General features: G+C 46.8%; 1 protein-coding gene across 1 annotated transcript in view; it reads right to left on the reverse strand.

Annotated features, from left to right (window-relative positions):
- Positions 1 to 5,676: 5,676 nt before the first annotated feature.
- Positions 5,677 to 20,061, reverse strand: part of LOC119179422 (uncharacterized) — a 109,102-nt gene continuing 94,717 nt past the window's right edge. Inside the window, exons 2-5 of the mRNA XM_075868638.1 lie at positions 15,604 to 15,985; positions 12,985 to 13,165; positions 10,283 to 12,349; positions 5,677 to 6,509 (exon numbers count right to left, since the gene is read on the reverse strand). Coding sequence (XP_075724753.1) covers positions 5,969 to 6,509; positions 10,283 to 12,349; positions 12,985 to 13,165; positions 15,604 to 15,886 — 3,072 coding nt within the window. The 5' untranslated portion in view covers positions 15,887 to 15,985 and the 3' untranslated portion in view covers positions 5,677 to 5,968. The remainder of the gene's footprint in view (positions 6,510 to 10,282; positions 12,350 to 12,984; positions 13,166 to 15,603; positions 15,986 to 20,061) is intronic.

The following is a 20,061-nucleotide window of genomic DNA, read 5'->3' on the forward strand; positions in this document are numbered from 1 at the left end:
TTAACGTTTGGTTCCCATGTGTGACACCAAGTTCTGCAAAAATTGTGAAAATTTGTTTTTTTTTTTTTGAAGACTATGGGTCGGCACAGTTCCTCAGGAGTATTTGTCTCTCACCAATTACAGAGGAATAAAAAGTGTCAGTAACGAATATGGCAGTAATGACTGTGGGTCAGGAGCACTCAATTTCTTGCTCCGCCTGCACTCTAATTAAACTGCACGCACGCATTACAGTGCAGAATTAGAGCTCCAATTTAGACGGCACGATACACTTTCATCAGTTGTGCGTTCTACTTCTTTTGTCTGTGTCGGTCGCGTCGAATTCCCGCACTAAAGCTACAATGCAACTTCACTGAAAACAATGGGCACTTGATAGTCTTTCAACAGCATATTTGGGCTCCTTCAAAGCAAGTTTAGACTATTTCAAGTATACGTATGCAATTTTATTTTTTAGTCATGAAAGTATAGAAACTAAACGAGTAAAATCAAGTAAAGAATATGTAAGTTCAGGATAAACTTGCGTTTTTCGAGTAGCGTCTCCCCATAAAACATTACCTATTTCATCTTCGATGGCTCAAACTTGTTGCGGTGTCTGTGTAAGCTTACGAAAGCCCCACGTGGTATTGGGCTCAGATCAAGCATTTTGTGGCAGTAATGCAATAATGCTGCGCGACAAATTGTTGTCAGATAGTAAACTCGTGATATGCAGGGTGGGACGGAATCCCGTGTGGTCGGGAGGAGGCACTTTAAGAACAAAATAATGCCGAACACCATAAGAACACTTTAAAATAAACAATATGTCTAGACTACTGCACGGAATCTTTCTTCACAATGTAGTTGAAAAGTTGAATATGTTTTCGAAACACCGAACAGCGAAAGGTAATCATTATAGTATCCTCGTCTCAAAGGTATTCCCACCGCTCTTTCATTACGCAATTTGAGCAACATCCAGGCATCTGGAAAAGGTGCATGCTATTTTCTTTCATGCTAGACAGCCGTATTATTGCTGGGAATCTGTATTGAGAATACACCAGAGGCACGCCTGAAATTCAGTGTTTTATTACTTTTTACTCCAAAAAGAAAAAAAAGACATTCAAGCAGCTCGGTGACTGAGACCACTTCATTCATTGCATTCATAGCACAGCGCAGAAATTAAAGTTTAGCATTCATCTCTATTAAAACTCAGTACTTGCACAGAGCACTCCACATTTTATTATTTGCGTAGTCCAATTTGCATTATCCATCGAAGTCGAACTACAATGGGGCGAAGAAACAAGGCATAAAAGCGAAGTAGTCTTTTATCTATGCCTAACTATTGCATCTTCCGATTCAATGTGCAGACACTGCAGCCGTAGCAACACGACACGCAGGCACGCTGTTAATTTTATGTTGTTGTTGTTGTTGTTGTTGTTGACTTAAAAGCTGCAGCATGTGCTCACCCGCCGACTTCTGAAATCTCCAACGCACCAAAAAAAAAAAACAAAAAAAAACAAATGATCGGCTACGGGGCTTGAAAGAGCTTGCTGTTGGGCGAGTTGGAACAACTGAGCATATATTCTTTAACGGCACTTGCGTACAACAACAGAAGCCTAAAATAGCCTAAAATAACGACAAGGGTTGACTAGCCCATACAGGCGTGGACGTGCATGGCCAATAATCACGAAAGTTGTAATTTTGAGTCGTCTTAGTCCAGTAAAAGGCATAAGTAAGGTGTGCACGAACGCCTTAGCGAAACCTCAGCTCATCTGTGTAACAGTGAGATATGGTTTATCGAGGCGCTTCATTAGGCTACGAGATACTGAACGGAGGGTTGATGATTGTGTAGAGTCAGTTGGATAAATGTTAACTCTGCTTTCTCGCGAATACACAGTGATGTGTGCCTGAAATCTACTTATATGTTATCTCTGTAAAATACAAGTTGCAACTTCTTGCCTGTCCTTGTTTCAGGTATATTTGCGGTCGTAAGTTGGCGCATTTCAAGGATGCGTGGCTACGGGGCGTTTCCGCGTGACATAATATCAGGGACGCTTTTGCTGACACTCTGGTTTTCTTATAATTTGCAATGGGCCAGTAAAAGTTCTAGTCTAAGACGGCTAATATCAACCAAACAAAGAGACCAAAATAAGGAGGTTATGAAAGACGTGATGATGTAATACTTCTGTGATTGCGGGGTTTTTACGTCACCTAACCAAAAAATGCATAAAGGTCCCTATTTGTAGCTTTTATTTCAAGTGTTGCAAATATCGCGTAAAGAGAAAACATTTCAACAGAAGTCAGAAAACAAGTAAACTTGCTTCTCCTCCTTGCTTCGTTTAGTTCTGTATAAAACGATGACTTCGGTTTCGCAATGGCTCATCAGTAAAAGTCAGACAACTGCATATGCCTAATTTTGTGCGCTGACACTTGCCAATTATCTCGCATGTATATTATTTCCCGGAATCAAATCAGCAGCGATAACTAAATCACATTGCCATCAGATTTAGAATCCCACTGACGCGGTATCTCTTAAAAGGTGAAATCACATTTTAGCTTTCAGTTCTGGATAAAATTAACATTTATGCGCCATTCATTGCCACCAATTTCTTTTTTTCAACCACCCGGGATAAACAACACTAATTTACGAGAGACGTGGTAAAAGAGGTTTACATTATTTTCGGCCACTTGGGCAAAAATATTGAGCACCGAAAGCTTTATTCTAACCTTTTAAAAAAAGGAGAGGAGGGGGTTATTCTTATCATACGATTATTGTAATTTATCTTGTATATATTTAGCCCAATGCTTCTAATGAACGGCGTGTGCATTAACAGCGTGTAATATCCATCTAGACGAGAAAGTGGCGAGCGTGTAGTTTTCGAATTGCAGAGCGTAAGCAAGCTAGAAGGCAATTGTTTTCAAATGGTGGAGAGACGCCCCAAATGGGTCCTATAAAATAGGAATGTGTGCGTACGATCGCTCCTGTATTTTATTCTGATTCGGTGGCCACCATCGCGAACTGAAGACATGACCTCATATAGGAACAGTGGTCCAAATAATCACCCTGACGACAACAGATCAAGACGGGACACTGCGCTAACCTAACAACTCAGTGTTTATCGTCCATGATCGCATATATACATACAGACGACATTGCACGAAACGATGAGAGAGGGGGAGGTGGCGAGGGAGCGCACAAGGCAATGTGGTGTGCACATAAATGTGATCATGTACTATAAACACTGAGTTGTTAGTTTAGCGCTGTGTTCCGTCTTGATCTGTTGTCAGTGTGATTCTTTGCAGTACTATTCCGACTTACGCACAAACCAACTAGTCCAGCAGTCTGTCCTTTTAAACTCCATGATCTCGAAATGAAGCAATGTTTCATTTTCTATACGAGACGCCCCAATCCAGTGGAAGAGGGCAGGGTTGCGCGTGTAACGTGGTACAAACTAGGAATATACCACAAGATGCAGCAGCCTTTATCTATGTGTTGAAACAGGCGCTGCTCTGTGCAAGTAACGTAGCAGTGTGAAAGCAATAACATGAACACGCATCCTCACATACGCAGAAACACACAAACACAGAGACGTACACACGCACAAACACGCAAAATAACTCCCCGACCCACGCAGGCATCTGTTTGATTGATATTACCTAAAGCATAACTCCGGATTGCATGATTAACTTTCTCACCATGGTGTAAATATACAAGCTTTGAAAGCTCCTTATACCGACGTTAACATAAAGTAGTCACGTGAGTTCCTGATAACATTGCGATGCTGTTCGACAATGGCGAGAAATGCCCATAAAAAACTATAGAAACCATGTCATTTGATGCTGCACGTTTATGGCACATCTTTTCAGAAACTGTAGCCAGCTCGTCATCTGAAGATAGCCGAAACGTAAGCAACAATGACGTCTGAGCACGCTTATTTTCAGTGTGACTTTGTCATGAGGCCCTCTTGTGTAACTAAGCCCAAAGGACCTCGAGTGCTACGTTTTTCAAGTTAGTGACACTTTCGCCAAATTGGTTATGTCTTATAGCGTCATTCATTGGAGGATTCGGAGTGGCCGACGACCTCTGCACCGGAGCACTCCGCTCTGGCGGAGAGCGACCAAAGGGAACACACCGAGTGCAACAAGCGTGCTCCCTCTAGAACAAGGTGTTGGAATCTCTGAAGCCAACGGCGGGGTCACAATGGAACGCAGTGCGTGCGCCTGCCTTCTTACCCGAGTGGACTAAGGATGTTTGAAAAATATTGCTGGAGTGGGAATTCCCGCCCCCGAGTGAAGCCGTGCCAACCGTAAGATGGCGGCTGTGGTAGCCATCTTACTAGGGGCATGATGAGCTGTTGGCGTTTGGCGATTGAGAAGGAGAGTGTTCCTCGCACGCCCAAAGCGTTTAACGTGGCAACCTTTTAGGGTCAGATAGTGCTGAAAATGCGTCCTTGTGTCACTAGTTTTCTTTAGTTAGCCTCAAAATAAAGACAAATTTCAATGGAGATTAGGTCACCGATAGTAGTCTCTGCGGATTGTTTCTCCGAAAACAATTATCTTTTCATTTATATTTAACGCAGACTTTAGCCTAACAACAATCCACTCGATGTGTAAGCGGGCACCACCAGGAAATAGCACGTTTAGGAGGTCTTTATAGGGCAAAAGCTGGCTTCACTATTGCTGGCAAAGAATTGCGGGACCTTCCACTCCGGCAATTTTTTTTAAATCTCTTTGGAGTGGACCCGCTGAGCAAATCGACTCTACGCTGGGGAAACGCGATTTCCGAAGCGAGGCGCAACCGACGTCACCGGCGTCTGTTGACGCGCCCACATTTGGCATGCAATTCCAGATAGGAGGGGCTGACACAGGGCGCTTCAGACTTCCGCTTGAATCCGCCGCTTTTAGCGTAGTAGAAGAAGTTCCTCCACGGAGTGTAGTGGAGTGAATATCGCGACAGAGCTGCGCCGGATCTGTCAGTGGAGCATACGTGGAGTGGTCTCAGTCTGCCAATCGAACAGACTTGCACCGAATGGAGCAGAAGAAGTGCCCCCGCTATAGTGCTCCGAATCTGCCAATGGACGATACCATGAGTTAACGGCACCGAACGCTAGAAATAGCCGCCGTATAAAGTAGCATTATGATCTCGCGGACGCATAGACGGGCACTTAAAAAGACGTCATCAACGACCGTAGTGTCGGAACCACATAAAACACATTGAACTATACTGTCACGTACGTGTAGCTGATTAATACGTTACTCCGAATATAATTTCACATATATACACACTACACTACCTTATTGTTTCAAAGATAAATATAAACTCTGTCACACAGAATACGCTCTCTTAAGACACTACATCACAAGTGTGAGCATGTTTGTCTTTTGCAAGACACCGTCAGGAGATAATATTCGATAACACAGTCGCTTCTTGCTTTTTTCTCTCTCTCTCTCTCTACAGCGGTATGTTTTCACAATATAGAGCGGTACAGGTACAAAGAGTCAGCACACTCTGGACGACATCGAAGATCACAAAAACATGACGCTCTGTGGCGGCGCACCTAGATTTCAGTGGCTCACGAAGAAACAGCTTACCGTGTGCCACCGGGCGCAATCCGAACCCCGTCCGCATAATGTGCCACACCAAGCGCGCATCGTTCATTCGTTATGTTCGAAGGCATTTTCACTTGCACGGCAAGTATTAAGCTGAGAGCGACATATTCAGACAGCATCGCTAAAGGCAGGGAGATCTCATCGTCTTGATGACGTAGATGTCCGCCGCCGCATCGGCTGCCGTGTAGGCTGGCGGCGGTGACACGTCAGTGCGCCGAATCCTCGAAGACAGCGTTCCCTGCAACGTCGCCGGCAAAGCACCACCGGGAGCGGGCATCATGGACATGACCACATCGATGGGACGCACCGCTGTGGCGCTCGCCGAGACCACAGCCGTCTCCTGCGATTCTGAACCGTCCGCCACGGGGTCCAGAATCGAATGCCAGGGTCAGCTGTCCGGGCTCTCCAGCGGCATGTCGTCGGCGGGGCGCAGGCGCGGTTCCTCCTTGCTCTTGTCTTTGCTTCGACACCAGAGCAGGAGGGCCGTGAGACAGGCGCAAATCACGACGAATCCGGCGCCAGCTCCCAGCGCCACGTAGAAGGTCGGGAAGCGTCGGCAGTGCTCGGGCTTCTCGTCGTGTCCCGAGGGACAGTGGACGATGCCGTCGCACCAGAGTTCGGGCGAGATGCACGCGCTCAACTCGGGGCACTCGTGCAGGCAGTTCACGTTGCGCAGCGTCAGGCCCGACGAGGTCTTCAGGAAGGGCCGCGTCACTTCCAGCCACCGGAGCTGGAACTGGGCGGCGCGGAAGGCGACCGTCTCGATGACCACGCGGTCTGCCAGGGTGTGGGGCTGCTGCTCGCTCGAGTCGTTGTACCACGACGCCGAGAAGATGTCGAAGTCCGTGGACAGCGACGTCTCCTCGTGGATGCCGCCCGAGCAGACGACGGCCACGGGCTGCACGATGCCGTCCGCGTACACCACGAACCTGGGAACGATCCACGCTTTCAAACACGGGATCAACTGGTGTTCTTTGACAAAAGCTGTGCTTACAGAAACCTGTATTTCAGCGCGGTCGGAAAACACTGCCGATTGGTCGCCAGGGCGCCTGAGAACATTTGAGCCAGGCATGACAGCGTTGCGTGCAGCCTGGAATTCACAATTAAATTTCAGCTAGAAATCACTGACACTTCACTCGATTAGTGATACGATTGCGGTAGAATGGAAAGTTGGGCTATTTGTAATGTTCGCATGATTTGCGCAGCGCTATAGACAATGACAAAAGACAAAATGCACAGAACGAGCGCTGTCTCGCATCAGAAAGATTTATTTCGAAAAACCAAAACAGAAAAAAACAACGCCGGCAGTAGCATACATGCGCATAAGTGAGGCAGTAAAGCAAATCATTTAGAAACAGCACTTGCGTCTCTAAAAAAAATTCAGACATGTCACCCGATGTTACATAAGCCAAGAAGATAAGAAACTCCTTGTCTGTCAACAAAAAATCGACGCATGACTCATCCATGCGTCTCCTCTTCTTTTAATGTAGAAAGCTTCCATAATTTCGCGGGTTAATGCGTCTACGAACACCTGAGAGCAGCCACATGCATTACAATGCGATCCTGGACGGGATGTGTTAGGCTCCTTCACAGACTATTTATTCTTTTTTAAACGAATGTTAACACATACACCGCGTTGTCCCACGAACTGCAGGATAATGCCACGTATATGCCATAAACCCAAGTCACCGCGCCAAGCACGAACGACCAAACTGTCAACACAAAGTCCACACCTGATTTGAGCATCGCTCATTGCACACTTGCCAGACCACACAGGGTAAGCCACGTGTTCGGTAAGAAAAATAAGAAAAACTAATCAAACGCTCAAGTTCATTGAGCGCGCTGGCGAACAGGCGTAGCTTCTTGCCTCCTTGTCAAACCTCCGTCTCCCTGCGTAGGTTGCAGCAAGCTCACTGCTACAAGGGGAGACGGAAAGCTCTGAAAGCGTGGGACGATTCCCTCTACTTCCGTTCGCACTTTGCGGTTTCGAAAAATGTTTGCGGCAGTCGACTCATGTGGCAATTTATCCCTTTATTGAATCCACTCAATGATTACTAGAGAGAAGCGTTTCAGGGTTTTCTTTATTACGAACTAGTTTTCCTTAGCACACACATTTCTCCCCTTCTTGCCCTGTCATCTCTGATTGAAGTCGGTTTCGTTTGCATGCATGTGTTAGTTGTCGGAAGTTTTTGCGTTGAGAAGTTTAATACTGCATTACCAACTAGCCCAATCCCGCACTTTATTTTTGTACACATATTCGAGTACATCATACGTAGTTTGTTACACCAGCCATAAAATACCAATAAACATGAAATTTAGCCTGTGCATGAAAGATGACTGCTCCTTTTTCCTTTTGAGAAATACCCATACGTGTGGTGGAACGCTATAGCAGCTATATGCAAGAAGTTCATTCACCGAGATGTTTAGGTCCACGTATCTCGCGCTTGAATTTGTCGCTGTGAGCAAGACCTCAACGATTGACTCCGGGTGCGTGCTACCGAAACTTATCGCGGAGGCCACGATACGAAAACACAGATACTCTACAACAACATATTCATAACCTTGTGATTAACCGGAATCGTTTGTTTCTTCTAAAGCCTGAAGCATATTAACTCATTACTGAATCTAAAAACAAAAAAATAGCAGTGGCTTGGCTCGCTATGTCAGGACATATGTAACGTGAGCTAAGGTGCTCCGGTGTCTTCTCAGCACGCTCAGCCTTCTTCTGTTTGCTCTTCCTACGCTCATTCGCTAATTGCCCCGCAACTGTGGAACTCGTTCAGTTAAGCTTATCCGCCCGTCTGCGTCACAAAGCAGCAACTTCGCTCTACCACACTATACGTCGCTATATCACACTGGAAGACGTCCCGCTATATGTACAACATCACTCATACCTACGCGCGTGCGCGCGAAATGAGAGACGCTATTATTGTGTATTCTAGTTCACTATAGATGGGCGCTATCAAGCAGATTCGGCCCATGGAGGATTTTAAAAAAATTGCTGGAGTGGAAATGATTTCGCAAAAGTGAAGCCATACCTCGGGCAAGATGGCGGCTGTGGCGGCCATCTTACTAGGGGCATGATAAAGTATCACCGTTCAGCGATTAAAACGGAGTGTTTTTCTCGAGTGCCCAACGAAGTTAATGTGGGAACTTTTTCGGGTCTTATAATGCTCCAAGTGCGTCTTACAGTTACAAGTTTTTTTTCCTTAGTGAGCCTCTGATTGGAGGCAAAGTTTTTTGAAGATTTAGTCATCCATACTCGTTTCCGCGTGTTATTTCGTTGGGAACAACTATCTTTTAATATATAACTAACGTAGCACTTACATAACATATCAAAGCCACTTGATCTTTAAGTAGACATCATCAGAAAAGAGCATGATTCCGCCATCTTGGTGGTGGCAAAAGGTGGCTTCACGTCTGCTGGCAAGGCATTGCGGGAGCTTCCACTCCAGCAATTTCTCTTTAATCCTCCTTGCGCTGGCCACAGCGTGATATGGCCACTGCGCAAAAGCGCTGCACAGCTGGCCACGCGTCGGCGCCAGTTTATCTGCCGCGGCTATGACGTCACATTTACAGAGGATAGTCTTCCTTGGGGACCTTCGACGCAAAAATTTTGGTCAGTCAGTCTGCCTGAACATGTGTCTGTTTGCCCGTGGTAACGATATCCCAAACGGCAACAAACGGTACCTCAAACGGCCAACCCCATCCGCAGCGCCCACCAATATTGCTCAAGTTTCAGTGTTTATACTCGTGCGATCGTCAATTAAAAAGCAATTATTGCGAATATCTGAGGCACCATAAGAACACGTCGATATTTTGTATGTGTGTCTTTATACTAGAGAAGGCACACATAAGTAATTCTAAGGACCGTAGCGTTTATCTCGCAGCGCTGACAGTGCAACGCGATGCTCGAAAAGGCAAGCGTTTCCAACGCTTTGCTAAGACGACACAGTGGTGGCACCTGCCTGTCACTTTGCGTTCTACACCTTATCACCTCTGAGACAGACGCGCATCTTTCTCCATGGGCGCGCACGCCTTCCTTCATTTTCGAAGATAAGTGCCAGATGGCGCTCGTGTCTAACGTGCCTCGATGCGCCCGTTAACCTTCGCTGCACGGATCCAGACTCTCCAACGCAGCACTTCCAGAACACAATTCACCGATTTTCTCGTGCAGAATATCAAATAACTGTTTTGTTTACTCTCTCCACACGCAAGACTATCGTCTTTCGACGACATTTGCAGTGAAACGTGCAGATACGGGGCCTTTTTTTTATGCGTAGATCAACGAGACTTTGGCTCCGAGCGTCAACTGTATGCCATGTGACGTCACTGCTTCTCGCGCACGAGTTGCATGCCTCTTGATAAGTCACGCAAAACTGCTCCATCTCGGCCAGTATATCCCACGCCACAAATTGAAATCAAAAAGATGGTCGCATTACTGGTGGTAAATCTATTGAACTATTTGTTGATGTGAAAGCATCTCTTGCCATAAAACTTGCTAGCTTCTGCGGCGTTGCACCTGATGTTGCATCTTCGTAAGCATTTTGTAAAAATGCCCACATAAATAAATAAATAAATAAATAAATAAATAAATAAATAAATAAATAAATAAATAAAGCTAAAATGTGTTAATCAGAATATAGTTTCAGTGTTTAACGTTTCTAGCTCAAGTAAGTCTTCTATTACTAAAAGAGCGCACCTGTTTCCCGAGTCGGGACAGCCCCGGGATCCGTCGCGTCCCTGGAACTTGAGGTACAGGTACTTGCGCGGCGATGCCTCTATGAACCAACGGCAGCGCAGGGGAAGCTCCTGGCCGGTCACACTGGCAGGAGCCGTGAACGTCAGCTCGCCCTGTGAGCCGTTCCTCAGCTCCGTGCTGGTATCGCACGAAGTGGCAGGTCGAAACTCGTACGTCGCCTCGAAGCCGTAGTTGTTGAAGTCCTCCAGCGCTGTCATGCCGCTTATTGTGAAAGTCAGCGTGACGTTGTTCCCCACCGACTCGATGAGTATGGGCTTGCGTGGTTGCGAGGTAATGTTGCAGAAACAGCCGATGGGAGTGTACGTATCGCTCCAGTGGTCCATAACATGCAAGAGCGAGATGCGACCCGACTGGCGACCGGTGACGCGACAGTTGTACCTCTGCGTTACTTGGTCGAAATAATGCTCGCATCCCGGCGCCGGCAGGTTCAAGGTGACCAGGTACAGCCTCAGTTTCTCAGAGGTCATGCCGGAGTAGTAGTAGGAGCAAGTGACGTTCTCGCGACCTCCGCGACCGTACAGAAAGACGTTCTTGGACGATGACACCATGCCGAATTTGGAGTTACTGCTCTGAAAGTGCCTGTGACAAGGCCCGTGACGTAGTCCCATATCAGTGCCTTGTTGCTCGGTGTCCACAAACTCGTATCGGGCTGAGAAGAAGCTCCTGCGGACAGGTAGTTCGATGGTTTTGTAGAACTTCTGCTCGAGCACAAGCTCGGCACCACTGGACAGATAGGATTCATCGGGGTACCTGCAGGGACGAAGTGGTATAAAGTTTGGGTATTCTGCCGCTCTCGCGCATATGCGAGGGGAGTTCTTTTCGCAGAAGCGGTAGGACATTCCAGGGATGTCCCCGGTGGCGCTGGTGTTTGAGGCATCGGCAGAAGTGTTGCTACCGGGCCTTAGGAGAGGCACGTCGAAGAGATCGATGCTGGACAGGTCACACTTCTCCTCACTCGACCAGCGGTGCTTGTCTTCGACGAAGTACGAGAGGAAGTAGAGCCAGACGCGATCTGTGGGAGACCTGCCATGAAATCGGTAGCGACAGGTGGTATTTGGCGGCACCGTGTGCGCCGGCGTGTGCACGAGGCCCTGGCGCTCGACTTTGCCGTCGACGTGGAACTCGCACCTGCCGTGACCCAGCTTGTATTCCTTCACATCCACGAAGCGCACCTTAACTTCAAGCTCGAGCCGCGAGCTGTGCATTTGTTGCGCGGCCACGCTTCGGAGCACCACAGTCACTTCCGGTCCGCTCGAAATCACTTCCGGTAGCACCCCAGTGCCGCAGAACTCGGTGAGCAGAGGCGAGTGGTCCGCGCTCGGTCCGTCGTAGATTTTCACAACGTCTCCGAGACAGTCCGTAGTGAGCGACCTCGGGGAAAACGTTGTAGCGGTGCGGCGACCCGTGAAAATGGAGATCTTGTACTCGTTGTCTTGATACAAAACTATCTGTGCTTGCTTGCCCGGTGGCGCCACCATTTGGCGTATGGTGAAAGTACAAGTGAAGTTTCGCAGGTAGAAGCCCGGGAAGTTGGGCGAGCGGATCTTGCAGCGCTTGCGGTCGCAATGTTCGAACACACGGTCGCAGTACGTTCCCGCTGTCGCCATGCCGATGTCGTGAGGGCTCGCGGACGTGCCGTAGCGTGTCCGGGAAGGCCTCTTCGGATGAAAGCGAAATGTGAGATACATGCTGAAGCTGTACATGTGCAACGAGGCACGACTGGGCACGGTCACGACCAGTGTGACGTTATTCCGGTCCGAGAAGAAGGTGGCGCTTCCACCGGTGCCCGAACCACCGTTGGTGGCCATGTCGCCGCAGAAGTAGCCGAACTCCGGCTCTCCGTCCGAACCGTCGTAAAGGGACGCCAGGTGCGGCGAGGCTGCTTCACCCCGCACGGCGGAGAGAATTTTACTGAAACCTCGGGTCTGCGGGGTCCGCACGATGGGCGCCGATGTCGAAGGCTCGATTATTTGTACATGACCGTTCAAGCAGGTTGTCGACCGGTTCCTGCGGGAAAACGGGGATCAACGAGTCATAAGCTTCATGACTTAACCACAAAAGATAATTTGGGAGCAATATGCAACACACTCGTATTATCACATGGCGCAGTCGCGTTGCCTAATTGAATGCGTACTTGAGTTCTTCTACCCATGCACTCATAACTAAAATTATTATAAGAGCTAAAGACAATAATGCCATTTAACGATGCGATAACGCAGATGAACGTTGTATTCTGAGGTAAAGCTCGTCGAATCTCAGCATGTCTCAACAATTGTATAGTATTTCTAGCTGGCAGCTTCTGCATACATGTACAGACGCTCACAAAAGCATATAGATAATCTGCATTTGACATGCTCTAATATTATGTAATCTAAAGCAAGGGACATACTGCACTCACATTTTTATGTGACCGAAGGGTATATGCTATCGTTAGTGAACATGACCCTTCCTAAGGGAGGGCAATCGAATATGAAGGTCACATAATCGAGCCGCCTTGCGAAGTCGAGGAAACAACTTGGTGTCCGTTATACCCATGTTAGCCTCATGTAAATGCCGATCCTAGAGACTGTGCGCACTGAGTACGTAAATGCGAGCGTCTTCTAACAGCCCTGATTTTTCGTCTCTGCATACGACTGCCTCACCTGTCCAGCTCGAGTGAGCCTATCTGGAAGTTGAGGAAGGTCAGCTCGACGATGTCACCGAACTCTCCACCAGCCGCGACGAAGTAGAGCGTGCAGACAAACGGCAGGTTCCTCTGAAAGGGCTCCGCGATCCTGATTGGGTTCTTGGTTCCAACTTCGCCGAACAATGTCCGGTTGCAATCTGCGTGGCACAGATCGCGAAATCGCGCTATCATTGCAAGTTCAGTTCATACGAGAAATACATCGTTACAAAGAGATTATAACGTTGTTTGTCAGTGAAATAAGGCGAATCAACAAAGGTACTAGCCCATACAAGGCGGCAAAAGTTGTATTACGCATTTTGTGATAGACCGCAGATAGCCCTGAGAAATTTAAGAGAATTGTCGGAGGAAAGAATTCTACAATATTGACAAGATACAACTTCCTAGAAGAAGGCCCTGAAAGCGCTACTGCACTTTTTGCGACCGATCTGCCTTTCTAAACGGTTGTAGCCAGAACGCCCTTCCTGTGTGTGTTTTCGTTTTCTCATGAGTGCACGTGCGTTTGTTTTTCTTCTCTCTCTATCTACCCCTTCTTTCTTGCCCCTATTTCCCCACCCCCAGTGCTGGGTAGCAAACCAGATGCTAATATCTGGTTAGCCTCCCGGCCTTCCTTTCTCTCTCTCTCTCATCCTTCGAAATCGAAAACGCGTATGTGCCAGAGAAATCAGGTAAATCCGAATACCCACCACTTGTTCGCGTAAAATCAAGGCAGCAGTTCGCCCAACAAGTAGCTGTGAAGCGACGGTGGTGAGCCAAGCCCCCCTTTCTTTAATTCGCAAGTGCGCTTCTCTGCACTGCACATTTGCCCAAGTAATGGCGGCCCCCGTCACGCTTCAAGCGGAGACGCGGTGTCCTAGTTGAACGTGCTAGGGCTTGTCTATACTATGCGTGCTTATATCAAGAGAGCCGACTCTACGTTTTCCACGTTGTTGCGTAAGCCAAGCACGCGTGATTAGGCTATTTGCAGTTAGTGACTAGCCACCACTAGTTCTTCGAACTGCACAGTACAAAAGCAAACTTTACAATTTTGAACAGCGTCTATACTGGGGAACAACTTGAGCCTGCTTCGCACTAGAGGCGCCAAGCCTGAAGTACGGTATGGGACAGTCTTTGTTTTTCTTCGAGTTTTTCTTTTCTTTTCTCCTCTTTTTCTTTTTTTCTTCATTTCCGTTTTTGTTCATTTTCCTCTGTGGTTTTCTAGTTGTTTCTATTTTTCTTTCTTTTTTCATTCTTTCTCTCTCTATCCATTTCATGCTTGCTTCCGGTTTTTGTACATAATTTTTGTACATGGTTCTCGCTACCGTAGTGCAGGCATGTAATATTCTCCACACTTCATGTAATCATAGAGGTGCCCGAAAAACAAAAGGAGAAAGACGTACTTGGCACGAGAACGTGCTCGGTATGCTACAGGTGGCTTTGCTACGTGCGGTGTTGCCTGCGCTAATGTCATCTTCATGGCGCTCGGAGAAGAAGAGGAAGAAGACTCCTCAATGACACGAGCGTGTGTAACTGCCGGCTAAGCTAATGTAGTTTTGCCTGCCTTATGCCTAGCGACAACGACAGCATGAGATCACTGCATACGACAGCATACCTGGCCGACTGAAGTGCTCCGCACGCCAAATGTCAACCAAAAATACGAGCGGGTTATTCTTTCCTGCCACTTCTCGCCTTAAATTGAGCACTTCGCTACTCAAGAACAGCGATTCCCGTGAGGTCAATATGGCACATTCACACCATTGGTCTATATACGCGAAATATCAGATGTGAACTGTCTCCTGCACTGCTTCGCTCTGCAAACGCCCGCCCGTTCTTCCTTGTTTCGCATGACTATCCTGCACAATCGACAGATATTACTTCATTTTGTGTGTTTCCAATTGTGCAATCGCACATAACAGCGTGCAGCCGGCAAGCACGAAGTCTTGATGGACCCATGTTTAGCCCAGACATCGTACGGGTGCCTTAAGAAGAAATAAATGGCAAGGAAGAGATATCGCCTGTGAGAAGGGTAGCAAAGGCGAGGAAAGAACTATTCACTCGTCCCTAAAATGGCCCTGAACAACTTCCAGAAATAAGGAGACCGAGCGCGTTTTATCTCCCCGCGTTTCCCGTTTCTGCTGCAACGTTCGTGACGTCAGCAGTTCGTTCACATGACGTCAGGAGAAAAAAAAAGCTCTCGATTGGTTGATGTACGAGAGACGTCTGTTGTTAATTGAATCCAAGAGCGTTTTGCCACGCAATCAAATCGCATGCTCGCTCGGACGTCTCCTTGCATGATTACCATGCGTGACCAACTGATTTCGCTTCGTTTTCTGCGTGTGCGACTGCGAAAAAGCAGATGGCAGCGCGTTGTCGAGAAACGAGAAATCTTGACCGGCTCAACGCTTGGCGCCGACGTTCCACAAGTTTTGTGAAGAAATAAACGGCAAGCCCAAGATATGTAAGAAGGGGAACAAAAGCGAAAAGCAAACCACTTCCTCTATATCGAAGTTATGTGGTCCTTTAAACGTGGTGTGGTCAGGAGCTACTTATATAAACAGGCAAGAAAAAAAAAGGCAGAACAATCAAGAAAGGCTCCTACTGGTGCAGCCGATGGGCTCGTCCGAGCCGTCCTTGCAGTCGTCCGAGCCGTCGCAGAACCGGGACAGCGACACGCAGCGGCCATTGTCGCACGTCAATTCGGAGAGTCGGCACGGAAGAAACGTCACTGGTGCGTCTGTGATCGTAGTAGTCGTCGTCGCGTTCACGTCCCACCTTGGCCACGATGTCGACATCGCCCAGCGCCCTTGGATGAACGCCGCTAAGATGAACGTCCAGAGCACTGCGACGGGGTGCCGCAGGCCGGTGGAGAAGATCCATCCCATTACTTACGCTGCTGCTTCGCTTTGGAATTGGCTTGGGCACCTTGTTGACTGTTACCGAACGCCGGGTGCCTTGACTGAAGGCGCAGAGCTTGGAGTCACCTGCGACAAGGCAAATACGCAGTTTTCAAACTGGAGAAACATTACAATAAATTTTATTTATTATCAGAGTGTGTGCATGTAATACAGAAGAAGAGACAAGGACAGAAAGAGCGTTGATTCCCAATCACCAACTAGCCCAAGCATCTGTCTCATTGGGCTTTTTTTTTTTCAAAATGGGTCAAACACACAAACAGAACTAGCCAAATAAGGCTGTTTTGGCACACGCATACTTTTGAATTTCCTCTAAAAGAGTAATGATAAATGACTCATTTAAGTAATAAATTATTAGTAATGTTTTTAGGAAAGGTAGGGTATGTATGCGCCAAAAGAGCCTTGTGTGAGCTAGTTTTGGTTTTGGATTTGGCTCATTTCAAAAAAAGCTCATTATATATATATATATATATATATATAAATATATATATATATATATATATATATATATATATATATATATATATATATATATATATATATATATATATATATATATATATGCCATGCAAGAAGTGACTTTCTAACCTGTTCTTTCAATCACAGCAAATAGATATCAAATCTGAAATATGGCACCGCAATGACAAAGTTATGTACTAGTAATAATTAGTAATCCAAGTAAAGAAACAACACATACACCGGCCCTTACACCTATTTGAAACGACTGACTTGTGTTCTCTGCCTATAGTATAGCTACACCGCAGTTGTATTGTACATGTAAGGGTGCACGCTTTACAGGATACCCAGTTTACAGCACGGAAACGGATGCACACTGCTCACTTGCGCGCTGTTTTCATACAACGTGGTTACAAGCTTACTTTATTATAACGAGTGGATCACACGCAGCTTTTCTAAGTTTAGTTTTGTTCCGAAAATTAGTTTTTTGCTCTTCAGTAGCGGGGAAATAAGCTTTTTCACTCTTAACAAGGGCACACTATTATCAGTCGTACAAAATCTCGATACTGCGTTTTTTTTTTTCAACCTGAGTGCGTCAGAAGATAGTCTTAGTAATTGAGAAATTTAAAGCTTTTTCATGTGATAGCTAAACACATAAGCCTTGACCCTACCTCATATCAGCCTAGGTGGTGACTTCGAGTAAAGCTTCGTCGCTATGGCGACTACACGTATCATCGAGACACTGTGCTTTGCGTGATTCTTCGATATCAATAGCATACTTGCAAAATAGACAAAGCCATAGAAACTTTTTATCAATCTATTACAGATGAACTCTTCATCTGTGTGGGCAGATATGTGGCATCACGGCTTGTGAAGATATTGCGTACAAGAACGCCAGCGCTCTTGCTGAACAGCATATACCATGCAATGGTTTGAGGACCGCATATTTCTTGACGGCAGTATAATGCCAAGGGCTTATAAGAAGGCAGCCGTCGTTTAACAAGGCAGCCGTCGTTATTCTGAAGGCTCATTGTTTCTACTTGGGCAAACTTGTGCGAAGAAATTGATACACCACTCTACAAGCTATACATATTGTATATTGATAGCAGTGAACAGAGCGTCGGCCGTCAATAAAACTGACAAGCAGTGAATTGCATAGGCATTTATGCATGTGCCACTGAATATTCTAGCATTATCGCTAGCAGCGACGAAGTTCTAGAAGAATGTAGAAGAACACTTTTGAACCTGTAATGTTTCCGTTGTGCACGTAATCTCATCAAACGGCTCTAAGATTGTCTAGATGGTTCCTAGACATTCATTCAGCGCGGTTTGTACAAGGCATCAGTAACACGTGTAACAAGGTCATAACATAAATATTTCAAGAAATGAGGGTGTGTGCAATATCCCACACCAGTTTGTAAAACGGTATATCGCCAACTCCTGCCGAAGAGCACTGCCGAGGCTGTTCCCAGCACCACGGATACTTAACGTCAAGAAAGTCTGAGCGAGAGAGAGAAGAGTGTTGTGGGGAATGCAGGCACGTTAACAAAAGTTAATAATTGTTGAAGTTTAAAATCCTAGAACACCGATTTTATTATAATAAATGCCGCAGTGAAGGGCTCCTTCAATGTTGACTATCTGGTGTTTTTTTTTATGATGCACCCAAATGTACGGACACGTGCCTTAGGCATTTTCACCTCAGTCTAAAATGCGGCCGCCGCAGCGGAGATTCCATCCCACGACCTGCGGGTCAGAAGCCGAGCGCAATACCCACTTGACGACCACGGTGGGTCGCAGGTTAACCATATACGTAGTTGGCTATGTTGAACTGTAAAATAGTAGGAGATTGATTGATATGTGGGATTTAACGTCCCATAACCACCATATGACTACGAGAGACGCCGTAGTGGAGGGCTCCGGCATTTCGATCACCTGGTGTTCTTTAACGTGCACCCAAATCTGAGCACAGAGGCCCACAGAATTTTCACCTACATCGAAATTGTAGCCGCCGTAGCCGTGATTTGATCCCGCGACCTGCGGGTCAGCAGCCGAGTACCTAAGCCACTAGACCACTGTGGCAGGGCGGAGTGGTAGGAGAGGCAGAAAGGTAAAATATGAATAAGATAAAGAGTGAATGTGGTGCAGCGCAAACGGCACACGCGTACACGCGAGACACATAGTCGTTCAACGTGGCTGGTTGCTCATAGAAACTTCAGTGCTGCCTTCTTCGCTTTCCGGTGTGAAGCTCGGACTTTCCAACGTTTCAAGACTGATCGCTCAGAAAGTAGCTATAGTTGTCGAGGTGTAGAAACGCTGATGCTGAGAACTTCCGAAAATGCTGGTAGCTCTTGCGCGACTGAAACATCGAATGACTGCCGGATAGTGTTAATACTTTATGAGTTCTTATGAAGCTATCGCGTCTACTAATAACGATAACAGTCTGAGAATTATTCTTGATAAACTTACGTGATAGTCCGGTAAATACCATAAAATTATGATCGTGAAACCTTTCGGGCTGCTGTGCTTGAAGCCAGAGGTTCAATTTTACTGTCCACCAGGTACTTATATTATTAAATGAAGTCGAACGCGCAAAAAAAGAACAAACTCCCATAAAGTGCTTGATAGAGCCAGAAAAATGCTTTGAATAAAAAGAGAAGAAAAAGACCAAGTAAGTACTTTTATGAGGTGTCATCTGCATCAGGAGACACACAAGAAACAAAAATTGACTGAAATGTCACCGTAAGGGCTAATTGGCCACTTTTCTGGATGTGTTATTAAAGCAGTGAACACGAGCACCAGCCACGCTTAGAGTTGATGACTCTCGGCGAATGTACAAGCCCTGACTAGCGAATAAACGACGCTGCTACGAAGGGATGGACCAAGTTTCCAGACAAACTACAGTAAGGTGTTCTTCCCCGACGCTTCGGGCTAAGTGAAAGGCGAACAAAGCGGGAAACGGCAGCCAGATTAACCATCGTCGTCGGGTAGGTGCATCCTCTGTTCGCGCGGCAGAGCGCCCTCCCACGAGAACCACTTTTAAGTCATTCGTCCGGGCCTCGCTAATGGCAAGCAGGGCCTAGATCGCAAATGGGCGTCATTAAGGCTGGATTATGCCGCCCCGACTGGCTCCCGAAGGGTGGCCTCGTTTTTTCGAGGAGCGAGGACCAGAAAGCTCCGTGGAGCCGGACCCGGGATTCTCCAAATGCGCTCCGGAAAGTGACCGAGCATAAAAAAAAAGTGTCGTCGACCTAACCACCTCTTCCGGTGACGCGCGAGACAGTTGCTGGCCGGCTACGGTTCAGACGCCGAGCATTAACGCTCAGATCTACCGCGTTTTCTATAATAGGCACGCCGTGGTGCCAGAAAATTGCATAAGCACTCAATTTCACGTGAATAATAATTTCCGCGCTGTTTATGGTTATGTTTCCGTTTTTCCTATGTGTGCGAGACAGAGGAGGAAGAACAACAAGAGAAAAAGCTGGGAGGTTAACCAGGCACATGGCCGGTTGGCTACCCTACGCTGGTGGAATCGGAAAGGTGAATATAAAGATAAGAGAGAGAGAGAGAGAGAGAGGAAAGACATGGGAAAAGAAGAGAGATGCAAGAAACGACAGCAGGATTAACTAGATGCACGTACAATTTGCTATCTTGCACTGGGAGAAGGGAAGAAGTGGGGAAAAGACAGAAGA

This window comes from Rhipicephalus microplus, chromosome 7, assembly GCF_043290135.1.
Source record: "Rhipicephalus microplus isolate Deutch F79 chromosome 7, USDA_Rmic, whole genome shotgun sequence".
Lineage (NCBI taxonomy): Eukaryota > Metazoa > Arthropoda > Arachnida > Ixodida > Ixodidae > Rhipicephalus > Rhipicephalus microplus.